We start from the raw sequence: 14145 nt of genomic DNA on the forward strand, positions 1-14145 counted from the left end.
TTACTTTGAAAACATGAATAGGATAATTAGACTCATACTCCCATTTTCATTCCTAGTCTCTTCGTCTCATTTTCATTCTTTTTTCTTTTAACTCTTCATCTTCCCCTCTCATGTGTATTATTATGTTATTCATGAACTAAAAATTAATTATTGAAGATCAAAAAATCAAAACAAAACAAGTTTGTTTACGGATTATTTATAGTTCTTTTTCTCTTTCTTAATTATAATCCTACACTTTGTTATTATAATTTACATTTCTAATTTTAAAATTAATTATTAACCTGGATCTCACCATTAAGATAACTATTTAAATGAATTATTTGATTATTGAATCATGAATTGATATTTGATCTTATCTTAATTTTATAGTTTTATCTGTTTTGTGTTTTAATTTTGATTCAATTTGTATTTTGTTTTTTTCTATTCCTAGACTTCTAATTTTAATTTAAACAATACAGAAACTCAAAATTGAATACAATATACATATATCCTCTTTAATTGATGTAAATTGTATTTTATATTACAAAATTTAGAGAGAGAAAAAACTTAATATCTTTGATTTAAATGATTTAGAGAAAAACATTAAATAATAGCTGACAAAGAAAAATGTTTCCTTTGGATAAAGTTAGGAACCTTGTGCTGAAAGGATACCTTCATATTAGGCATATGGAAAAAGTAAAAACTATACAAGATGCAAAAGAAGCCAATATAGCCAAAGTAAGTTCCATAGTAATACAATTTATTTAAATCTTTTATTTAAAATTTATTTATTTAATCCTTTTAATTTAGGTAAAAATAATAATCTCATTGAATTATTCCCTTCTAAATTTTTAATACGAATTTAAAAATTTTTAAAAAAATGAGCAAACTAAAAGATTATGTTTTAAATATAAAATTTATTAAACTAAAAATAATTTTTTATTAACTATTATTTCTCATGATGAATATATAAAATAATAGTTAATTGTTTTCTATTCTACAAGTGATTTTTGAAAGCAAAGATATTATAATTTAACTTTTTCATAAATTAAAATAAAAAACTCAAGATAAAAAATACAATACTTTTCAAGAAATTAATTTGAAATTATCAAACAAAATCCATTTCATTTTTTCTTCAAATATGGCAGTAGAAATATCTGGATATATAACATTACATACAATAAAAAGAATCCATAAGCAAGTTAGCAAAAAAAAAAAGTATAATAATAAAAATAAAAATATTACTATTATCCTCTTAAAGAAGGTGAAGGCAAAAGATTGTAACAGTTGCGAGCCAACCTGATGCAGTCCAGGCGGTGGAAGATCTCGGCGTTCGGATCTCTCTCCGTCACCACGTCCGACACGGTCACCTGCACGCAACCTTTGTACCGGCTCAGTCTGCCCCTCACCCTCGCAACCGCTCCAAACTTCACCACTTCGACGAAGCGCGCGGCGAGCTCGTGGCGGCGGCGGCGCACGACGGAGGGGGAATTGGCGTTGTTAAGCCACAGCACACAGGGGACGCATCCGGTGCCATCGTCAATGGCGAAGCGGAGGAGTCTATCGGGCTTGAGGTGGAGCAGGGTGATAGTGCCAAGGGTTTCGACGCGCGAGATTGGGATTCCTCTGCGGAGAAACGACGTCGCGGCGTCGGGAGAACGGAAAGGAAATTGTGTCAAGGATAGGAGATCGAAGGCGAGAAGTTTGACGTGCGTGTTCTGAAGCGCCACTGCATTGTTGTTTCCATTTTCCATCTTCCTCAACTTTACCTCTTCCTCTTCCTTTTTCTTCTTTTATCTGTTGTATCTTGTGGCTACTGAAATTAATAAATAATTTTAAAAGAAATAAAAGTTATTTGAAATTCATATTAAACCTATAAATAAAAACGAAAACTATACTTCAAATTATAAATCAATTTAGATATAATAATAAAACAAATCCAACCTCAACCAATATGTTTTCCAAAATTATAATTTTATACACTTAACTCGAAAACTAATGGCGAAATTCTTTTTTATTTTGTAACTTTTAATAAATTTTAATTAATAATAATGTTAAAATTGTGTTAAATTAATACTCATATGATAAATTAATATTCTGAAATATATTAAAATTTAAAAAGTATAAGATAGATAATTCAAAATAAAAATAATAGCCTAATGTAGTGATGCTTAAAATAAATAAATAAGAAAAAAAAATGGTTTATTTAAAAGTATAAAAAATCGTGTTTTAGAATTAGTAATGTATTTAAAATAATGAGAATTAAATATTTTAATATTAAAAATTTAAAAATTTAAAGTATAATTAAAATATTTTAAACGAGTTTTATTATTTAAAATATATATTTTTTATAAAACTTTTCTTAGAACTTTTTTTTTTCTATAAGATATCTTACAATAGGATTCGTTTTTTTAAGATAAGAGATTGTGGGATTTTTTAGTTTGTTTCAATTAAAATTTTTAATATTGGTTTTTTTTCTTTCTTAGTTTGTTTGTTATTCTTCTACATGTGACTTTCTTTAACTCACATGTAGTGTTTGAATTCTTTTTACTAGTCTTTGTTGATCAGTGGTTCCAATTATGTGTCTGTATGTATTTGTGCTTCTTGTACGGGTGTTTTAAGGGGTTATCAAGCTATTTGGTTGCTTTCAGGTAAGGGAAGTCAGTTGCTTTAGTGTGCGTGAGTTTGATAACTATGATGTTATTGGTATGTTATTTGAATTGGATTAGTTTTCATGTTTGAATTGAATTGTGTGATTTGATGATTGAATTAGATTGTTTGCTATTTGGAGTGTTGTTACTAAGAGGACTGAAAAGTAGAGCAATTGAACAAACTGGTATAAGTTTTATTGTATAAAAATTGCATTGAACCAACTCTATGAAAAAGAATATCAATTTGAGCAATTGATCAGGTTCGATTAAATCACAATTTGGAATTTGCTGAGAACTAATGTAGCGCTTAGCAATATTGATTGGGCATTAAGCACAAGCTTTTTCGTGCAAGTTTGAGAACATTTTTGCTTTAGACTGCTAAGCACCCCTTTTCACCATTAAGTGCCCAATTTTGCAAATGTTTTGGCTTTAAGTGGTAGCATGGTATCATTGAGCATCATCTTTCACTATAGGTCTAAAGCAATTTAATTCTTGTATGTTGAGTGCTAAATGAGTGTCGCTGAACATTTTTTGCGAGAAAAATGGCGTTGAGCACTAAGACTAGCCTTAAGCGCCCCGTTTTATGAGAAGTTCAGCATTGAGAGCCACATCTAAGTGCTAGTGTATATGTTTACTTTGTTTCTTATTTTTTATCGTTTGATAATTTTCTATATATTCTTTGAGTGTGATAACTATATGTGTGGAAAATGAATATTTTGTTATGGATATATGTGGTATGTTTGTTAAGAGAATTTCAAGGATAAATTCTATGTAATGGTGATGTTTAATGTATGTCTTGACATATGAAGTTCAGAAAGAAGGTATCCTGATGTACTACCAATCATTCAACTCATATAGAGAGAAATGGGGTGTGGGAGAGAATGACAGGAGGTCCTAGCCCAAACTTTTGGTTCTAGGTGCGATGATGAGTAGTAGGGTGATAATCTCTGTGTTTATGACTCTGTAGAGCATAAATACTACTACAAGTGCACATCTATAGTGAAACCCTATGTCAAAGAATGTATTAGAATAATTGAATCTAGTATCAAATGTTTATGTGTATTTGTATGAGTTATTGTACTTTATCAATGCTGAGTTGGTATTTTAATATGATTTAACTACCTTATAATGTTCCTTTTGCACATTAGCTTACCTCATTTTTATTTTCTTTTATGTGTTGTTGTGCTTCGTGATGATCAACTCTCAATGTAGAAGACTTGCTAGTCAAGGTAGATAAATTCTATTTTCCTGTAGACTTCGTGATTATAGATATAGAGGAAGACACAAAAATGCCTTTAATACTTGGTAGACTATTCATGAAGACTGTCGAGGTAAGCATTGATGTAGATAATGGCAAGTTAAAGGTCAGAATGTAAGGTGACAATGTGAACTTTGATGTTTCTGAAGCTCTAAAATATCCAGTTGAGCGAAAAGATTGCTTTAAAATTTATGTACTGGATATGATCTGGATGGATGTTAGAAGTTCATTTTCTCTAGTAGATCCTCTACAAAAAGCATTGATAAACATCAAACTAGGAGGAGATCCTAAAGAAGATGAAGAACAAGAACAAATGATTATACAACTTGACAATAAAGTTGAGTTGCAAGAAGAAAATTCAAAGGTTATAACGAGCAATGAAGCAACATTGCATCCACAAAATCCTGAAGTGATACTAAAGTTATAAACACCAAAATTAAAACAACTATCTCCTCGTTTGAAATATATGCTTTCTTGAAGGAGTGTAGTCAACCAGTAATTATAAGCAACTCTCTTACCACTAAATAATAAGAGAGGTTGGAGAGGTTGCTTAAAGTCTTAAAGACAAAAAAAGAAAAACAATAGTATGGACCTCACTAATTTAAAAGGTATTAATCCTATATGCACAGGATTGTAATGAAAGATGACTACAAGCTAGCTTGTGGCTCAGCATAGAGGTTCCTTCCATCTCTCCTGAATTAAGCAGATTTGGAGTGCCAAATGATTTTTATTACTCAAATATCTTTAGCTTAAATCATGTTTTGTTTGGATATTTGCCTTTCACTTCAATAACATGTAATATAAAATTTGAACTTTACCTTTCACTTCAAAAATATGTAATACCAAATTTGAACTTTATTACTTTCACGTGTTGTTATCATTGCAGTATTAACAATTTCAATGGATCATTATTCTTTCTATTATTTTTTACACTTTTATTTAAATTAATCAAAATAATAATCACTATTATTCACTAATAATCAAATACATAAAATTTTCAATTTATTATTAAATTGGTATTTAATTAAATATGTCAAAAAATAATATTCACAAAAAATATTGAGCATTTTTTTTATAACAAATACATTAAGAATTTTTATTTATTATGATAAAATAATCTTTTCTTCCCTATTATCATACTCTTTTCTAAAAAAGTTAATTTTAACTAATTAAAAGTCAAATTAAATTACATTTACCACAAAGACATTTTGATAATGTCTAATTTCTATGTATTAATTATTTTATTTATCACATTGATCCAATTACTTATAAAATTTCACAAACTTCACCTCAAATCTACTTATTTTGGTTTTCAAATCTCGGAAAAAAAAAGTATCTGTAGCTCTAAATCTACTCAAATTAATATACTCATTCTTCTTTATATTCTTCCTCACACTTTAAAAATTGTCATGCATTGGAATTTATACTATTATATATATATATATATATATATATATATTAATTATGATTTAATATGTTTAATGAATTCATCTAAATAAAATACATAGTTAATTTAATGTTAAATTATTTAATATATTAAATCTTGAAGAATTAGTTATTAACATGTGCTGAAAATGGCTTGATTGGTTGGGATAGTCCAAAACATTATTAGCTGACAGCAGATAATTCGTAATTATCTAGGAAGGGTATTTATGGGATTAAACATTCAACGAAGGGCAGTTCCGGTAATCTACTTGAGAATAAAATCCCTGCCTGGTCGCCATGTCATTATCACCCAGATTTGTGAACGCCACTTCAGTTTTTTCTTTTTTGCCCTTTTTTCCCCTTTTTTTCATTTATCTCTTTTCTGTGTTGCAAACCCTCAAATTTGGACACACAAAAAGGTAAGAAAACAGAGAAAGAAAGTGATAGAGTGACCAGGTGAGACAAAAAAATGATTCATTTTAAGAATCAGAAAACCCCTTATGGTCCATACAGAAGAGTTTGCATTCTTGAGTATTAAGCAATAGGCATCAGAAAGAGAGAGACACAAAAAAAACAGTGGTTAGTTAAGGTTTTTTTTCTATCACTGGTCAACAAAGGTTTTTTTTTCGAAGCTTTTTCCACCATCCTTGGAACATGGTGTTTTTCTTTTTTCTATTCTCGGTTCCTATCCTCAGCAATGAAAACTGAGAAGGGGGAAACATAGTTGGTGTGAAGTGCATTAGTGTTAGTGCCAATAATAGAAAGACAGAAGAAAAAAACAAAAGGAAAATGAAAGTTGCAACAAGAAAGAAAAAGAGAAAAATTAGGGCTAGTAGTGATTAGAGTAGTAGACTAATGTGTTAATTAATTATTTTTGTGTTTTTTATTATTGTGAAGCTCATGGGAGACAAGAGCGTATCAAGGGAAATCCTAAAAATTCGATCTTTTCTTATCTGTTAATATAAATAAAAAAGTGTCAACAGAGAAAAGTAGCATAAAAAGGGCATAAAATAAAAAGCAGCAGTGTGTAGACTAGACTGAGAGACAGAGTTGGACCAAATAAAACTTGGTTCCTATGGTTCATTGTACAGCCACCCTTTCTTTCCTGTTACAGGTAAACAAAACGTAAGCATTATTTGTATTTCTTTCTTTCTACAAAACCCCATTACTGTTATCTATGTCTCTCTCTCTTTTATTGGTTTGTGTGTTTTGTGTTTTGGGGTCAGTGTCCCTGCTTGGAATATTATATGCAAGAGGGAGTGTGAACAAGTTTCACGCCTACATAGCATGATTATTGGTTAGAGTTCTCCTGTGTTTTTTAATGTGATCCTCAGCACTAGTGTGAGACAAGGCCAAGTGTTTGGGTGTAGGGGAGGAGAGAGATGGGGGTGAGGGAGGTGGTGGCTCTTTGGAATTTGAGCTGTTTTTCCATCTTTTGAGACCCATGCTTGTTTCTGAGCTTGGAAAGTTTTCTTCTTTTAATTCTGGGTTTTGTTTCTTTTTCCATGTTTCTTTTTGTCTTGGTGGTTTTTGAAGTGGGTTTTGCTTGTTAGGAGAGAGAAAGAGAGGCAATTGGTCAATCCTTCATCATGCTTGGTGTGTTTGTGCTTGCCCTTTCTGATGTTTTGGATCACGAAAAACAATGCTGTAATGATGCTTTTACATGGAGTTTGCTTCTGTTTCCCTTTTTCTTTTCTAGCACAGCCAGAGAAAAGTGTCTGTAATTTTGTCATAACTTTAAAGAAAGTTAACGTCCTATGTGAGCACTAACTATATAAATTTCTTTTGTTGGGGCTTCTCTAAATATAGATATGAAGGGGGCAGCAGGGGAGCAGGGGAATAACACAACATAGCAGCTCAGGAAAACTAGGCAGAGTGTGAATTTCTTGCTGATGGGTCTTAGTTTGAAGATGCAGAGCCACCATCCTGTGGCTTTGAGGTTGTATGATCAAATGGGGTCTAAAAGAAAGTACACTTTCATTCAGGCTCATAGAGCTTGGCTTCCAAAGTTCTTGCTGCTGTGGATCCTTCTAATGGCTTTGATAAGTTGGTGCATCTTTAGCAAAATGGACGATGACACTAAAGTCAGAAGGAAGGAGGTGCTGGGTAGCCTCTGTGATCAAAGGGCAAGAATGCTACAGGATCAGTTTAGTGTTAGTGTTAACCATGTCCATGCCCTTGCCATCCTCGTTTCAACCTTCCATTACTACAGATACCCTTCTGCCATTGACCAGGTTATTGCTTATTCTTCTGCTCTAATTTTTTGATACGAGGTAAGCATGATAATTTGTGTAACAGTTTGAAAGAAATGAAAGACTATTTGGGGTTTTCATACTTTTACATCTAGTTCATACTGTGTAAATAACTCCATCCATTTGCATACATCTTGACTTTCATTGTTCATTATAAAACAGGAAACCTTTGCCGAGTATACAGCCCGGACAGCATTTGAACGGCCATTACTGAGTGGTGTGGCATATGCACAAAGAGTTGTTAAATCTGAGAGAGAGAGATTTGAGAAAGAACATGGATGGGTTATAAAGACAATGGAAGAGAAGTCTTCACTTGTTAGAGATGAGTATGCCCCGGTGATATTTGCACAAGAAACTCTCTCATATCTTGAGTCTCTTGATATGATGTCTGGACAGGTAGAATACAACTCTTATGAACATTACTTTATTTTGTCCTATTCACATTTCAAAATTTGTTTTTTTGCATGGTTCAGGAGGACCGAGAAAACATTTTAAGGGCTAGAGCCACTGGGAAAGCAGTTCTGACGAGCCCTTTCAGGCTGTTGGGTTCTCACCATCTTGGTGTGGTTTTAACATTTCCTGTGTACAAGTCCAAGCTCCCTCAGAAGCCAACAGTGGAAGAACGCATCGAAGCAACTGCAGGGTGGGCTCTAGTTTCTCTTCTACTTTATTTTTCAAGTTTGCTTTTGTGATAATCTTGGCAATTCTTTGTTTCATCTGGATATAGCTCTTGTTGTTCTGCATGTGTTGTTTTCGTAGCCTAAATAATGATGAAAAAAGTGGTGACAAGTGCCAATGTACTAATTTTTTCACCACAAATCTGTAATTGTATAAAATGTTACCACATCTGAAAGCCCTCGCTGCTTCTTTTTCCATTTGATCACAAATCACGCTAATTATTAAATTGTTCCTCTAGTATGGGTATTTTAATGAACTTAATTTGAATTGAATTCAGTTCTGTATGTAACTGCCAGGGTACATGTGTGGCTTTATGTTTAATGTAAACTAGTAGTGTTCCAATTTATTGAATAAATTTCTAATGGACATCAGATATGTTGGAGGATCCTTTGATGTTGAGTCCCTTGTTGAGAATTTACTTGGACAACTTGCTGGTAACCAAGCAATTTTGGTGAATGTATATGATATCACAAACTATACTAATCCACTAATAATGTATGGAAAGCCCTATGAAGAAGGTGATATGTCTCTTGCCCATGAAAGCAAGCTTGATTTTGGAGACCCATTCAGGAAACATCAAATGATATGTAGGTAGGTGCTTCTGGCTGCTGTGCTTTTTTCTGTCAGGAGCTTCAATATTTTCACTTGTCAAGAGATAGTTATCATCAAAACTTTGAATAGGTACCATCAGAAGGCACCAACAAATTGGATTGCTGTTACCACGGCATTTCTATTCTTTGTGATTCTTATATTAGTGGGGTACATTTTATACGGTGCTGGAAATCATATTGTCAAAGTGGAAGATGATTTCCATGAAATGCAGGAACTGAAAGTTCGAGCAGAATCAGCCCACGTTGCCAAGTCCCAGGTAATTTTCCTTACATATTGTTATCATGGTTCATTATTTTAAGGATTGCTTTCTGATCACAGTAACCTAAATTATGTTTTCAATTTCAGTTTCTAGCTACGGTCTCTCATGAAATTAGAACACCCATGAATGGTATCTTAGGTAACTTCAAGAGTCTTCCTCTATCTTGTTGACAAAATGTGATATATGCTATCATAACTTGCATTTTTCCATTGAAGATGATGATGCCATTTAACTCCAAATTACTGCAGGAATGCTTGCTCTGCTTCTAGATACAGAATTGAGTTCAACCCAACGGGATTATGCTCAGACTGCTCAGGCATGTGGAAAGGCACTGATAACATTAATAAATGAGGTGCTGGACAGAGCTAAAATTGAAGCTGGCAAGTTAGAGCTGGAGGCTGTTCCATTTGATCTTCGTTCCATACTTGATGATGTTCTTTCCCTTTTCTCTGAGAAATCTAGACACAAAGGTTTAGAGGTATGCTTAATTGTTGATTATCCTACTACAAATAAGTCAAGATTGTTTTTCTCTTTCTAAGTTATAGAATTTCACCATTCTTTTGTTTTTTTTTTACTGATGAACTTCTTTTTGGGGGTGTTATGCCATTGGATGTTCATGTTCTTGATGCTCATGCTGATCCTCAACCTGTACTTTGATTGTGGAAGTAAAGCTGGCTGTGTTTGTTTCTGATAAAGTACCGGATATTGTCATGGGAGATCCTGGGAGATTCAGACAAATAATAACAAATCTTGTTGGCAATTCTGTAAAAGTAGGTGGAATTTCGAAGTTTATCTGTCTGATGTTATTTGCATTCGGAAACGTCATTTAGTTTTCTTACTTTTAGATTTAGCTTTTTCTTTTCTTCTTAGCTGGCTAGTAAGGAAGAGAGCAATGATTTTAGTTCTCAAATCCTTCATATTCATTTGCTCCATTGCATTCATTGATTTCAATCACAAGGTACTTGTTAATACTAAACAAATTTGCACGTCTTGCAGTTCACTGAACACGGACATATATTTGTCAAAGTCCATCTAGGGGACAATAGAAAGTGCATAATGAATGGAAAACATGAGACTTTTCTGAATGGAGAATCAGATGAAGTTTTCCTTATATCTGATGATTATCATTTCAAAACCTTAAGTGGACGTGAAGCAGCTGACGAACGGAACAGCTGGGATAATTTTAAGCTCCTAATTGGTGATGAAAAATGTTGCCTTGATTCTTCAAGAGAAATGGTGGCTACTTGTGAAACATCTGAACAAGTCACATTGAGGGTGTGTGTGGAAGACACAGGAATTGGAATCCCTTTTTCAGCTCAGGATAGGATATTCATGCCTTTTGTGCAGGCTGACAGCTCAACTTCACGAAATTATGGGGGCACTGGTATTGGCTTGAGTATCAGCAAATGTCTGGTTGAACTGATGGGTGGTAAGATAAACTTCATAAGCCGACCCCAGATTGGGAGCACTTTCTCGTTTACTGCAGTTTGTGGAAGATTTAAGAAAGGTCCGGTTACTGACATGAAGAAAAATTTGGAAGATCTTCCTTCAAGTTTTAGAGGGCTGAAAGTCATCGTTGTTGATGGAAAACCTGTTAGAGCTGCTGTGACTAGATACCATTTGAAGAGACTAGGTATACTAGTTAAGGTTGAAAGTAGCATCAGTAAGGCTGTTGCTTTATATGGTAAAAGTTGTTCTCTGGACTCAGGGTAAGTTCTATTTTTCCTTCTTTATTTTTTTTTTTGGATAGAATTGGTGTTAATTATGAAGAAACTGAAAGTGATAATGAACTACAGTGATGTCAACATTTTTATATTGTTCTCAACACATGCTTGTGGTTTTAAAAAAGTTTTTTAAACTGACTATGCAATTTTAAACACATTCTGCAGTTTTATCAGGGTGTTATCGTTGAAACTCTCACATGGCTTACCTTAATTACTGGGTGTGCCTTATATATATCTAGTGAGCAAATTTGTTAAATGCCAATTGGTTTTAAGATGCAATTTGTCAGTGATGCCGAGCTTTGGTGCCTCATTGTGTTCAATAATGTATTGGCATAGTCATCATGACTCAATTGGCAAGTTTCAATATGGATATTCTTTTGTACCAGTGGGGTTTTAAATTTCTATTGGTTATGTTTCAGTTGTCTTCAATTTGAAATCAAAGACATATTTCTTGTTTGTGTCTGTTACTTTTAGTTTTTCATTCTTATGGCTTTTATTATTCTTGTAAGTTATATTCTCAAATTGCTTGTGACTATTTTTTTTACTACATATTGAGAAGATGTGCTATTACAAAATTTTTTGCTCAAGTTGCATGGTTGAGTTCATTCACTAATGAAACTACTTGGATGTGGCAGAATGTTCCTGCCAGATATTATCATGGTTGAGAAGGACACGTGGATATCTGGAGAAGATGGGATTTTCAATATGTGGAAACAGAATGGTCACATGTTTAAGATACCTAAAATGATCCTTCTGGCAACCAATATTAGTAACATTGAATTTGATAAAGCGAAGGCCATGGGTTTCACTGATACTGTGATCATGAAGCCCCTGAGAGCTAGTATGGTGGCTGCTTGTCTTCAGCAAGTTTTGGGGATGGGGAAGAAGAGGCAGCTAGGGAAAGACATGCCAAATGGTTCTGCTTTTCTACACAGCCTTCTCTATGGAAAGAAAATCTTGGTGGTTGATGACAATGGGGTAAACCGAAGGGTTGCTGCAGGTGCTCTGAAAAAGTTTGGAGCTGATGTGAAGTGTGCAGAAAGTGGCAAAGCAGCACTTGAAATGCTGCAATTGCCTCACAATTTTGATGCTTGCTTCATGGACATTCAAATGCCAGAAATGGATGGGTATGCATATTTATATTGACTGTTATATCTTCTTTTCATGCTTTATTACATGTTAAAATTATTTATACTGAAGTACTTAGAAAATTGTAGATCCATATTGTTGGGAATCTGAGTATGAGTCTAAGTCTCACATTAAGTAAAAATGAACAACATATAAGGTAGAAGATCCATAAATCCATTGTCTTAAGGTTTGGAATGGAGGCGGTATCAATTCCTTATGAGTTTGAACTGGTGATTTTTAATGATGTCTCTTCTTAGGAAATCCTTTCTCAGACCTATTACATGTTTCAAATGATAAAATGCATGAAGTGTTCATGGCTACTCTTGCCCTGGAAGTTACTCAATAGCATTTAATGTTTATTACATCCTTAAGATCTCTTAGATATCAGACTTTTGTTACATATTATGTCAAAGTAAAAATCTCAATTTTGTCTATATCTTGGTTTGTTCAAACTTGTAAGCAGTCCTCAATGCAGAGGAGAAGAATATGTTCTAATTCATGGAAACAAATAACTGTTTTTACACATTCTGCAGATTTCAAGCAACTAGCCAAATTCGGATGATGGAGAGCAAGGCAAATGAGGAGATGAAGAATGGGAGTGAGTGGCATGTGCCTATATTGGCCATGACAGCTGATGTGATCCATGCTACATATGATGAGTGCTTGAAACGTGGCATGGATGGATATGTATCAAAGCCATTCGAGGAAGAGAATCTGTATCAGGAAGTTGCAAAGTTTTTCAAAACAAAGACCATCTCAGACTCATAACAATGTGCTTCTTACTTGGCAACCAACTAGAAGATTGGAGACAACACATTTTAGTTTGATTGCTACTACAACTTTCTTCACATGTTGCATGTAACTTGTTCTTGTGCTTTGATGGAGTAACACTTGTTTTCTCAACATATTTGAGTTCATTGATGAGGGATCATACTAACTGCTACAGTTTGGTATTGTTAGAGTAAATGTATACCACGCTACACCCCCCAATTGTGTACAGATTATGGGTAGGGTACGAGTGAAATTATGTAAATTCAATGTTTTTTCCCTTATATTATTACTTCCCCACCCATCATTTAGAAGGCTTTTCAAAAGCAATAGCTTTTTATGTAAAGGTATCATGTAATAGATTTGGTCACTGATATCTAAACTTGTCTGCTTATGTTTAGTGTAGAATATCTTTGGTGCATGGAAAAAAGGCCAAATGACAGTTTTGTTTGTTAAACAAATCATTATTTATTTATATCAAGTTGAAGTAATTATTCATTTACATGCAGTTTTGGTGCTGAAGAGTGTATTTTGAGAGCACAGTTGAGGAACAATACAAAAAATTCAGGACTTGCTAAAGTTTTAGTGTAAAAGAATTTGCAGATTTACATTAGTTAGTATGATTGGAATAAGAAACAGCAGGAAAAGTGATAAGTTCAGATTCAATGTGTTTTGATTACCAGTTTGAAATAATGTTAATCAAATTTGTAGAAAAGAGTAGGCTGAAAAAAATATATGAAGTGGATTTTTATAGAATTGAGTTGACCATCATATTTATGAATATATCAGGATAAAAGCTGTAATAAATATGAAATAAATATTTTTAATTGATATATATGAATAGTAAATATGAGTATTTAATTATTATTTTTGTGAATGAGCTAATATGATCATGGTATTATCCCTATATATAGAATTAAATCATTATTTGGACTTCTCTTTCCCTTGATGTTTTGCCACGTATTTGCCAAACAATTGAGTGATGCACGAATGCCATGGTTAGGTATAATAGTGTTTTCATTTTCTGTTCTCTAATTGCATGATTTTATAAGATAGTCAGTGAGAAAATTCTGGTGCAAATGCACCTGATAGAGGGGAATGGTACTAAAGTCAAATATATTAATATGTATTGAATTTTTTTCCTAATTTAACTAATTAGGTGAACATCATTTGTAAAGAAGTGTTAGAATGCAGTGAAGAAAAAAAAACAGCAATTTTACAAACAAAAGACCAAATCAAAGTTATAGAAGAAAGTTTGTTAGCAGTTATTGACCTTTGATATCAACAACTTAAAGAAGGAAAGAGAGAAAGAGAAAGTAAAGTCAATTTTCAGTTACCATTTCTGGTCCAAATGCAACTTTCTCAAGCTAATATTTTATCTTTAAACTCTTTTCTTTCAGATGAAATTTGA

At 33.0% G+C, this 14145-nt stretch overlaps 2 protein-coding genes across 2 annotated transcripts; one reads left to right on the forward strand and one right to left on the reverse strand.

The window, feature by feature from the left end:
- Positions 1 to 1077: 1077 nt before the first annotated feature.
- On the reverse strand, positions 1078 to 1842 carry STN1 (Nucleic acid-binding, OB-fold-like protein). Its single transcript, XM_047304059.2, has one exon. It carries the CDS (start codon positions 1731 to 1733, stop codon positions 1227 to 1229), a length of 507 nt encoding a protein of 168 aa, XP_047160015.1. The 5' UTR covers positions 1734 to 1842; the 3' UTR covers positions 1078 to 1226.
- Positions 1843 to 6492: 4650 nt separating this feature from the next.
- On the forward strand, positions 6493 to 13230 carry LOC124830365 (histidine kinase CRE1-like). The gene is made up of 12 exons (XM_047304048.2): positions 6493 to 6960; positions 7123 to 7547; positions 7728 to 7961; positions 8039 to 8208; positions 8616 to 8834; positions 8925 to 9111; positions 9201 to 9252; positions 9363 to 9592; positions 9786 to 9884; positions 10111 to 10823; positions 11474 to 11965; positions 12500 to 13230. The coding sequence occupies exons 2-12, from the start codon at positions 7206 to 7208 to the stop codon at positions 12732 to 12734; spliced, it is 2973 nt and encodes a 990-aa protein (XP_047160004.1). The 5' UTR covers positions 6493 to 6960; positions 7123 to 7205; the 3' UTR covers positions 12735 to 13230.
- The last annotated feature ends 915 nt before the right edge of the window (positions 13231 to 14145 follow it).

The sequence above is a fragment of the Vigna umbellata genome, chromosome 3 (genome assembly GCF_029865625.1).
Source record: "Vigna umbellata cultivar VRB3 chromosome 3, Vumbellata_1.0, whole genome shotgun sequence".
NCBI lineage: Eukaryota > Viridiplantae > Streptophyta > Magnoliopsida > Fabales > Fabaceae > Vigna > Vigna umbellata.

Excerpts from the sequence above, each read along its gene's own strand:
- STN1 (XM_047304059.2), bottom strand. The coding sequence starts at position 1,733 with ATGGAAAATGGAAACAACAATGCAGTGGCGCTTCAGAACACGCACGTC.
- LOC124830365 (XM_047304048.2), top strand. The coding sequence starts at position 7,206 with ATGGGTCTTAGTTTGAAGATGCAGAGCCACCATCCTGTGGCTTTGAGG. Across the intron at positions 9,885-10,110 it reads TTGTTGGCAATTCTGTAAAA|TTCACTGAACACGGACATAT; the intron begins GTAGGTGGAATT and ends CACGTCTTGCAG. Across the intron at positions 11,966-12,499 it reads CAAATGCCAGAAATGGATGG|ATTTCAAGCAACTAGCCAAA; the intron begins GTATGCATATTT and ends CACATTCTGCAG.